This window comes from Rhopalosiphum padi, chromosome 2 (assembly GCF_020882245.1).
Source record: "Rhopalosiphum padi isolate XX-2018 chromosome 2, ASM2088224v1, whole genome shotgun sequence".
NCBI classification, from domain to species: Eukaryota; Metazoa; Arthropoda; class Insecta; order Hemiptera; family Aphididae; genus Rhopalosiphum; species Rhopalosiphum padi.
This window is the reverse complement of record NC_083598.1, coordinates 20,303,307-20,314,231: the sequence shown is the minus strand read 5'-3', so window position 1 is coordinate 20,314,231 and position 10,925 is coordinate 20,303,307. Positions and strand designations below refer to the sequence as shown.

General features: G+C 30.5%; 1 protein-coding gene across 1 annotated transcript; it reads left to right on the top strand.

Moving 5' to 3' along the window:
* The first annotated feature begins 1,140 nt into the window (after positions 1-1,140).
* LOC132922298 (cytochrome P450 307a1-like) lies at positions 1,141-9,527 on the top strand. The gene is made up of 3 exons (XM_060985745.1): positions 1,141-2,361; positions 7,477-8,316; positions 8,761-9,527. Exons 1-3 carry the CDS (start codon positions 1,932-1,934, stop codon positions 9,108-9,110), a joined length of 1,620 nt encoding a protein of 539 aa, XP_060841728.1. The 5' UTR covers positions 1,141-1,931; the 3' UTR covers positions 9,111-9,527.
* Positions 9,528-10,925: the final 1,398 nt, after the last annotated feature.

Genomic DNA, 10,925 nt, shown 5'->3' with positions numbered 1-10,925 from the left:
ATTATATTCTACGTCATTCAACGACGCGCGCGATACGATGTATAATGATATTAGGCATAATTTTGTATCTATAATGACGAATAATAATTATTACAGTCGCTGATGTATCCTTTTGGTTTTCCGTTTTTTTTTCACGCACGTTCTTCCTCTTCTCGTTTGATTCCCACTCACTGCTTTACTTAAATACATATACAGGATGATTCACCAAACACGTTCACCCCCATTAATCAGTTAAAAATGAATTTATTCTAATTATGATTTTTGGAGTGTTTAAATATTATACTTAAAACCCATATTTTCAAATTCTTGAAACAGATACAATAACTTTTGTTTTTCAAATGAGTAAATTATTCAGTAGATAATTTTTCTAAAAATGTTGATACTTGATGTATCAAAATTGACAAAATCAAAATTCAAACGAATAAATTTTGAATTATTAATATGATTATAGTGTTTAATATGTTTATACAAATATATACAAGTCTGTAAAAATGTTAAAACATATATTTTATAAGTTCTGTAATATTTATTGGACAATTTTTATTAATTATAAATAATAATTAAAAACATTTTCAAATCACCATACATTTTATCTAGCAAACTTTTATCCTTAGTACACAAAATTAAATATATCAAAAACTACAATTTCGAATTTTGATTTCGATACTTCAAAATTTTCTGAAAATTCATCTACTAAATAATTTGAAGAAGTAGAATATGGTGCATGGTTTTTATAATAAAAAAAATAACAGAAGTTTGTATCGAAACAAGACATTTCTTAAGCAGATGTATAAGAAAACCTTAAGAATTTGAAATTATAATCTTTAGGTGATGTTTAAAAATTCAAAATTCAGATTTTAAATAACTGCATTACCAAGAAAAAGGGGTGAGCATGCTTGACGAATCACACTGTACATATAGCAACGAATATACTGGTATATCGTTATATGTATACGATATTTACACTATATAGGCATGCGAAATAGTGCTGCGCTGCCAGGGGGCAGGGAGGGGGATCGGAAAACCGAGTGCGCTGCTATAATATACAATAATGTGAACGAAACCGATGTCACCTATATATAGCCGGGTCCACACACGGACGCGCGTTATTAGTATTAAACGCGTTTTCATAATTTGTCGGGTGCACGCGACTCCGACAAAACCGAATTTTATATAATAAAATAGGTAGTATCTATACGTTGCAGGTCGCTATAAATAATATTATTATAGATGTACGCTTTTTTGTTTTCGGGATAAAAAAAAAAAAAAAAAACTAAAAAAAATCCCCTTCGCCGATCGCCACCGCCGCCCAACAACTGCACCGCCGCCGCAACCCCGCCGCCTGCTACACCCGTCCACGGGCGCAACACGTTCCCGTCGTCGTCGTCGTCGCCGTCGTCTCGTGTGATCGTCATCGCCGCCGGCGAAACCAACTCGCCAGCCGCTGAAGAACATTTTAATAATAAACATTATTATCATCTCTATACACGCGCATAATATTACTATTACATATTCTATATTATACAGCAAACGGCACTCGTTTGGTCTCTTCTCCTTCGCGTCTTCTTCTCCTCATTCCCTTTCGTCTCGCACAATCCTTCTCTGTATCCTCCGTCTTCTCACTTTTACAGCGACTCCGTCTGCTTCCTTCGCTATAAATCTCTCTCTCTTACTCTCTCTCACTCGCTCGTAGCCCCGTCGTCGCGCGTACTCACAATAATATTAATATAATACTATATAGATTCGACTGCACTCTGGGCAGCGTCTTTGGGTTGGGGAGGGGGCGGACGGCCGTGGCCTCAGCATCCGAAGGTGTGTGTGCGCGCGCCGCGCGCGTGTTCGTGTTCACCGTCGTCGTCCGGGCGTAGTCACTGGGGGCGCGCTCGCGCACAGTACTCAGCCGGCGGACAGGCGGCCGACGCAGAGTGGCTATGGACACCGCGAACGGGGTAGTGGCCGGTGCTGATGCCGTCACCGTCACGCTGTCTCTGCTGCTGTTCGTCGTGCTCCTGATGCTGGCGGTCGCATCGGCGTGCGGCCGCGGGCCATGGACCGCGCGCCGTCGACCGGCCACAGCCACAGACGCCGCCCGCACCGCCGTGCTAGACGGTCCGACGGCGTACCCGGTCATCGGGGCGCTGCACGTCATGGATGGACACAGGGACAATCCGTTCCGCCGGTTCACCGAGCTGGCCCATCGGTACGGACCCGTCTATGCCATGAACATGGGATCGATGCCGTGCGTGATCGTCAACGATTACCCGTCCATAAAGGAGGTACTCATCACCAACGGTTCCAAGTTTGGCGGGCGACCCGATTTTTCCCGGTACAATGCGCTGTTCGCTGGAGACCGCAACAACTGTGAGTATCTGTATATATATATATATATACATTATAATCACATATCGATGAATTATAAGAGTGAAGTATATGTGCGGTCGCTCTATAGTATATATAAATCTTACGGTTAAGGATATATATTAGATACACATATTTTAAGACGGAATTTTTTTATTTATTGTTATTACTACGATAGTATAAAAATCGTTAATGATTTTTTACTTATTCGTATGTTTTTGAGTCACGCGTGTTTTTTTGACGCGGTTTCAAACACGCGTTTGAGTGTATGCAGATGTATATAACATCACACTGGTAAAGTGGTAACCAATTAATAATGCATATTATGTTCAATCAAACTATTCCAAAGAAAGTTAAAGTAAAATCAAACAAAATGAAAATTAATGAAAATATTATTTAATTCATCTTAAAATATATATATATATAATACAATTATGTAATTATTATTATAGTATAATAATAATATAAGAATATATTAATATTATATTAAAATGTATTACTTCTAATATTTAAAAAAAAATTGAATTCTTGTCTACGTTATATATTATTATCATTTATTTTAGTCGTTTTATTTTTATTGTTTTTAGAGTTTTAGACAAATTTTCGCGGTGTGCTCTAGAATATAATTATAATATAATATAATGTATTGATGAGCATATTATTCTCGAAAACAATTTTATGGGCGAGAATTTCCCGAAACGAAATTGTTATTATAACTAATACAAATTATTTATTTTAATAATATTGAAAATGACAAAGAATTAACACTTTTAAACAAAATATATGTACTTATTTTTAAATAATATTGTTCAACAAAATAAAATTTTTAATTTTTGTACTATACTAAATCTGAATAATCTTTATGAGTATAAAAAAAAAATTCTGATATAATATTCATTTCATTTGACCATCGATGGTCATTTTAACACGATGAATTCATGATAATTTTATATCATGACGTAAGTTTTCTTATTTAGTTATTTTTTTAATGTATTGTCAATTTTTTTTCATTTTAAAAAATGATTCTACAAAAATTTGAATTTGTATATAATAGGTGTGTGTACACATAGATTATTTATTTCATCTAGTTAGTACTAAAAGAACGACAGTACTTTGACCTGATGTTTGACATTTTTATTAATAAGTAACATAAGTACAGTTTTAAAACCGTTCTATAAGCACTAAGGAGGTACCTATTTTTAAAACTGCGAGCTGTTGCCGGTTAGAATAGTCTTTTTAAATTTTTCAATTCATTATCGTATTCGTAAGGTAAAACAATAACACATTATATGACAATGTACATCGGTATATTATTACACACCAATATGTTTTACAATGCCATGAACGAAATGAGTATAAATATCCAAAACCCGGAATCTGTGATCTAGTTAGATTTTGTCTTATGCGCCTACCGCAATAGAAGTGTTTCATTATTATTATTAAATCCTATTCAAAATTTAATTGATTCAATGACGGACATTCATATTTATTATTCGTCTCTTTGTTGAAACTGTTTGGTATGTAATATGTGTATCCCACTCATCACTGCGTAAAAACTAAAAGTAAACATTATGAATTATGAAATATTTTTTTTTACGGTTATATAATACTTTAAAAAAAATTCCAACACATCAATATTTATAATTAATAATAACAATAATTAGTTTACTAAAATATTTTATGGTTTATTAATAAGTATATAATTATGAATCAACTAAATACATTATTGTAAGTGTTTTTAAATAGGTACTATATTGACGTAAATATGCTGGATATGCAATGTATTACTTTCATTATGTAGGTATGGGTGCCAATTGAATTGCTAATCAAATTACAGGTTAAACGTCAAAATAAGGATGATTTATCATGCTATATTATTTTCTTTACATGAAATTTAACACTATTTGGAAGTTTAATTGGGTTCAAACAATTTTAAATAGAGGGCAATACACTGTATTGAATATCAGTTATTAAGTTATTGAACTTTGCACTCTGGTGTATTTTGGTTTACGAAATATTAATATTGTACCTATACATATTAAATAAGTGTATTGAAAACCACTTGTTTTTTCTCATCAGATAATTTTTGCTAATGTTAAATAGTCCCATTTATTTTTTTCCGAACCAAATAAAATCATATAAAATTACTATTAGTAATGATTTCATTGTCGTTATATAAAGGTATTTCCCAATATTTTTTATCGTAGTACATACATTATAATTGCAACTAATTACAATATGTAACATATCGCTATAAGAATAATAGCTGCATTTCCTATACGTACAAACTACGAGTACATACGGTACACTATAATATTTGTCCAATAAAGTTCGACATTTATTGCGGATTTTTGCATTTTTTTCTAGTAAATATTGGCAAATAGAAGCCAAAAACCTAGGGACCAAATGACTCCTCTAAAAATCACCCACCAATCTTCGTTTATACTAAATTGAATACAATTTTAATTTAAATAAGACGTTATAAGAACATTATCAATGTATTATACATTTTTTATTAAAACATAAAAAATTACTTTAAAACCATTTTCGTATTTATTAGTTTATTGTAATATTTTTTCACGATGACGTCTATTAGTGATTATAGGTATCAAAAGTTTTAAAATTAACTATTTCTAATATGTATATAATTTAAGTTAATTATACTAAGGCGCAAGATGTTTATGAAATTAAGAGTAACTTTTTTATAATATTTTATTATCTCTAATTAATTATCTCTAGTATAATTAGGTAACATTTTAACATATTTGTAATGATTAATTAGTATAATGACTAATGAGCGTTATCATTTCAATAGTATATAATATATTATATATATATATATATATATATATATATTATAACTACTCATAAATATAAATACATTTTAAAATTTCTTACTTAGATAATGTCAACATTTCGATTAAAGGGACCCAATGGATGATAACTGGTAGAAACCTAACGAAAAAATCGCAATTTCACCACTGAATTTAGTTAGTAAAAAAGATTCCAAAAATCAATAATAATATTATTTAGTAGTTTTATTCATTATTGTAACATTAAGGGGTTTAAGTATAGGCAAAAATGATACATTGAAGTCGTAAAATATTACTAACGTCAATAGACATGCGTTATGTTTATGAGGTATAATAAAAACTAAAATTATTTTTATGTTTACAATTATAATATACGAGTAATCAAAAAAAAAAATTATTCACCTTTATTTTATACAAGATTTTTTTAACCTAAACATTCTCATAAGATAAAACAATAAGTTTGTTCATTTCTTATTATTACAGTTGCTTAACTAAACAGGGAAATCAAAAATTATGTTTCAAGGATTTTCATCAGACATCACTAATGTTTTGGTGATGGCATAAAAATTATTGTTTATTGTTTGGTTCAGCTCTTATAGCCCTTTCCCTTTTTTGGTCCATGGTCTATATTAGACTTTATCTTCAATGTAATGAAATAAATATAAATAAATATATAAATAAATATAAATAAATAAAATATATTATATATAAATATTATTAATTTAAACAAAATCTCTTATTTAGTCTTGAAAAACTAAGGAATAACTATATAATTTTAAATAATTAGTTAATTTTAAATTAATTGAGCAAAATAATTACTCAATAATTAAATATAATATAGCCATAAAAATGTCTCTTAAAAGTGATCATAATATGTCATGAATAATTTCAGTAATTAGTTGAAATTGGGCATTATATATAACACTGTTATCATCATATTATGAGTAGTAATCTTTAAACGTATATATAATTTTGGGTACATTGTTCACGTATAAAATCTAATACTCATTACTCACTATAATAATCAACGCAGCAATAATATTACATATTATACGTTAACAGTATCGATCAAGTATACCGCATAACTGCATTCTGCAATATTAAACGTAGAGATAGATATACCATATTATACGTTTGTCACTAGCTGTATACTATACTATATTATAATTTATATGCCTGTAAATAAGGTTTAAATATTTATATTTGTGGAATTTGTAAAAATTATACCAAAATGGACACACAGATAGATAACAATACCAAAACACAAATCATATTTATGAAGATCTTATTACTGTTAATAATACTTGTATTTATTTATTTACCTGGAAAAACAATATTAATCCATAAATAAAATTTATATAATACTCAAAAGCATACTATGAAGACATTTTTGTTATTAGAGCATCAGACTTCATTATCTTAAAAAAGCGATATTTTCTACCTATATATTATAAGTTGTGTAGGCATCACTATAGGCATTCAAAAAATAATGCTATGTAATTAATACATTTATTTTGTATTTCAATTTGTAACAATGAGGAATTTTTTAAATGTTATTATTTTAAAAATATATTCGTTACAGTACACCTATTGTTGATTGAATAAAAATGTCTTAAACGTGATCGCAATTAGGAAGTATAATAGTGCATTTAAATGAATCATGTACTTATATAATTCAAATATAGGTAATCAAATATAAATATAAATGGCCGCGCATGTAAATAATATAATAATATAAAATGACTGATGGTGATTTCGAGTATAGATTTTATATCAATAAAAATCGTTTTACAACGTCGATATACGTATAATAATACAGTGCATAACATCAGATCAACTATTTAGGGTAGATTTCATTTGGATGAATAATCCAAAATAATATATCGTTTGGGCGTATTTACACGGACCCCTAATTTATCCAATACATCGTTTGGGCGATCTTATAATATAAATATATTATATTTATGAAATGTATGCAAACTAGTACGTTTTCCTTCCCATTTTTAGAGACTTAGGACTCTCGGTTAACTCTAACGTTAGGGGTTAGGTTGGTTTTAATCATGGAGTGGAACGCTAATTTTTTTACATTTGAGAGTCCCGTTTCTTTTATATTTCCAATTCGAACATTGTCGAAACCACTAACCTAAAATTATAAATTATTAATTATTCAACTATAAATGAAAGTAAAAACTAGATTTGTGTCAAAAATCAAATTTAAATTAAATCTAGATATAGGTAGGTAATTTATTTAAAGGCTAAGGTGATCGGACTAATATCAATATGTTTTTGTTTTGCTTTTCTTCAGCTCTGGCGCTATGCGATTGGTCATGGCTTCAAGAGACCAGGAGGAAGATAGCTCGAATGTACTGTTCTCCGAAAGTGTGTTCGTCCAACTACGGTCTGTTGGACTCCATTGCGTCCGATGAGCTGGACATATTCTTGGAATCGTTGGCCACAGTCACCGGCCGTGGTCCGGAGCGCGAGGTACAGGTGAAGCAACCTTTGCTGATGGCCTGCGCCAACATGTTCATTCGATTCATGTGTTCCACGCAATTCGACTATAGTGATCCTAAGTTCCAAACCATGGTCAGGACGTTTGACGAGATATTCTGGGACATCAACCAAGGTTACGCGGTGGACTTCTTACCGTGGCTGAAGCCATTCTACGCGAGCCACATGCGAAAGCTGACCGCGTGGTCGACGCACATTAGACGGTATATTATGGACACAGTCGTGTCGAAGAGGAGTAGTTACGTGAAGTCTATGGCCGCTGCGATAGATGGCGGTGGCTATGACGACGACGACGAACAGGAACCGACAGACTTCACCGACGCTCTTCTCATGAGCCTGCGCAAGGATCCCAGACTTAAAATGGACCACGTGCTGTTCGAACTTGAAGACTTCATCGGTGGTCATTCGGCCGTCGGCAACATGGTCATGCTCGCCCTATCCATGGTGGCCACCAGACCACACGTGGCCCAAGCGATCCGAGACGAAGCCGAACGAGTCACCGGCGGCCAACGTTTAGTCCGTCTCTACGACAAGCCGGACATGCCGTACACCGAGGCCACTCTGTTCGAGACTCTACGATTCATTTCGTCGCCCATCGTTCCTCACGTGGCAACAGAAGACACTACGATCAAAGGTGAGATAGACTCGTGGTTTTGCCGAAATCATTACATAGGTACTAATGGAAAAATCCAAAAACTGCACATTAATTTTTAATCAACAGACCAGATGTGTATATTTTAAACGTCGAAAACTTTTATTGAGTTTCATGAAAAATTTGAAAAGAGCACTAAATTTTATTTTAATTTGTGATATTCTTACCATTCAAAAATAACTAATATCAATGAACACGACAAATGCTTTTTATAATTAAAAAAAATGCATACTTACATTATTAAGATCTTAAAATAACTAATAATTTAATAATCTTAAAATAAATCTTGATACCACATGCGATTGTGATTATATACGTATATAATATAACTATAATATACAATTACATGTTTACAATATAATTTTTCAATATAATAGAAGTATCCTTGCCTATATTTATATTTCTTTTTACGTTTGTGTCCATTAGGTTTCAAAATACCAAAAGGCACGTGCATTATACTTAATAATTATGAAATCAACACCAGCCCGACGTTATGGGTCGACCCGGACGTATTCGATCCCAATCGTTTCATACACCGCAAGTCTGGCGAAAAGCTGTGCATCCGGAAACCGGAATACTTTCTGCCGTTCGGCACCGGCAAAAGGACATGTATTGGACAGCAATTGGTTTCCGGATTTGGGTTCGTACTGCTCGCAGGCATACTGCAAAGATACGAGGTAAAGGCCACTGCTCAATTGGCAATACCCGAGGCACGTCTTGCTCTACCGCCCGACACGTACCCATTAATACTGAAACCACTCGATGGATCTCCATAGATTGGATATTGAATAAAGTATCAAATTGTTATGCAATCACGTTGACATCAGACTAACGCGACAATCGTTATTGTCGTTGTATATTAAATTAGATAACTATTGTACATACCCATAAACACATATATAATAATATTATATTTCATATATACTAGGTATCGAATCACAAGACTGTTTGATTTACAATTAATTCGTATGTTAGAACATAACAATATTTTAACTACGTCGATATTTGATTTAATATGGTATTGATAGGTATATACATATATATTTTTTTTTATAGACAAATTTAGTATCAGTCCAAAAAATGTTTGTACCTATATAGTATATAAGATATATAATTATTATAAGTATTTAATATAAAATACAATTTAAAACAAATTTCAATTTGAACATACATTTTTTTTGCCAAATTGTATTATTTTTATACATAACATAGATATTTGTTGAATTTCGATTTATATTTATATTATATTATGTATTTTTTTTAATTGCTTAACGCATTTAGTTATTTTATATTTAAGAATTTAAGATTGTATTTTCTATGAAGTAAAATCATGCTGTACAAATAAAGACAAAAATATTATCAATAACAGTTAATACTTTAATAGTTATATTTTATAAGTATTCCCAATTTAGTCTAGCGTATATTATAAAATTTAAAAAAATATTATAAAACTATATATTACTTCAATAATATGAATACATATCAGGGCCGTATTTAGGATTTTGCTCCCCCTAGCACAAACCTAATGGAACCCGTTTCAACACATTTTTTTAATATCATATTATAGTTGTGGCTAAATATTTACTTCACAGAAGTCCAGATATGTGTGTGTGTTTTTGTTGTTTATATATACACGATAAGTAGTTAAAAAATTCAATTTTTAACCATTAGGGTGGTTATGGATAAAAAATGTATTCTATTTTGTAATTTTGAGGAGTCAAAATTAAAAATTACCAGTATTTTTAAAATTATCGAAAAAAAAACAAAGAAAAAATTAAAGAAAAACAGAAAGTTTTACGCAAATCTAGTTTTTGACAAAATCGATTTTGTATTTTTGTTTTGTATAACTGAAAAATAAATAACAAAATAGTTACATGATTAATTTTTAAAAAAAATTTCTACCAGAAAGTCAAATACATTTTTTATGGCTGTTCGAAGTTTAAATTTTAACGACATTGAATACTCACCAGTATAATAATTATTTCTCCTCGAACAATTTTTGTTTTTTGTGGTAATTTAAAAACGAATTATTGTAGACATTTAAAATGTTCACTAAATGCTTATATTAATTGGTTTATAGCATGGTTTTAAAAATATTTTGATACTTTTTGAGCAATTTATTAAACATTGTTTTATTTAAAAATAGATTTTCATATTTTATGTATATTACTTATTAGTACTTTTTAAGCCATGGAAATAATAATTATGATTTGTGAATTTATTGTTTCCGTATATTTTGGAATCTTTAGTGCATTATTATCGCATTATGATTTGTTAATACATTAAACTCAAACCTTACGGTCCTGACAATTATTTTAAATATTATGAAGGTATAATATTATAATGTTTCACTTTATAAATTAGACAGTTTGTTCTTATTTTATTAAAAATAAATATTAATAATATTATGCACAACTAATGAATATATAATGACTAATGATAATATGTTCAGTAGTTCAGTACTGACACATTATAATATTTATAATTTAATCATAATATTGAATTATTTACCTATTTTAAATAAAAATCGTACAGCCATATAAGTAAGTAAGTATAGTACCTAAGTCATCAAATAGAGGCGACACTATAGT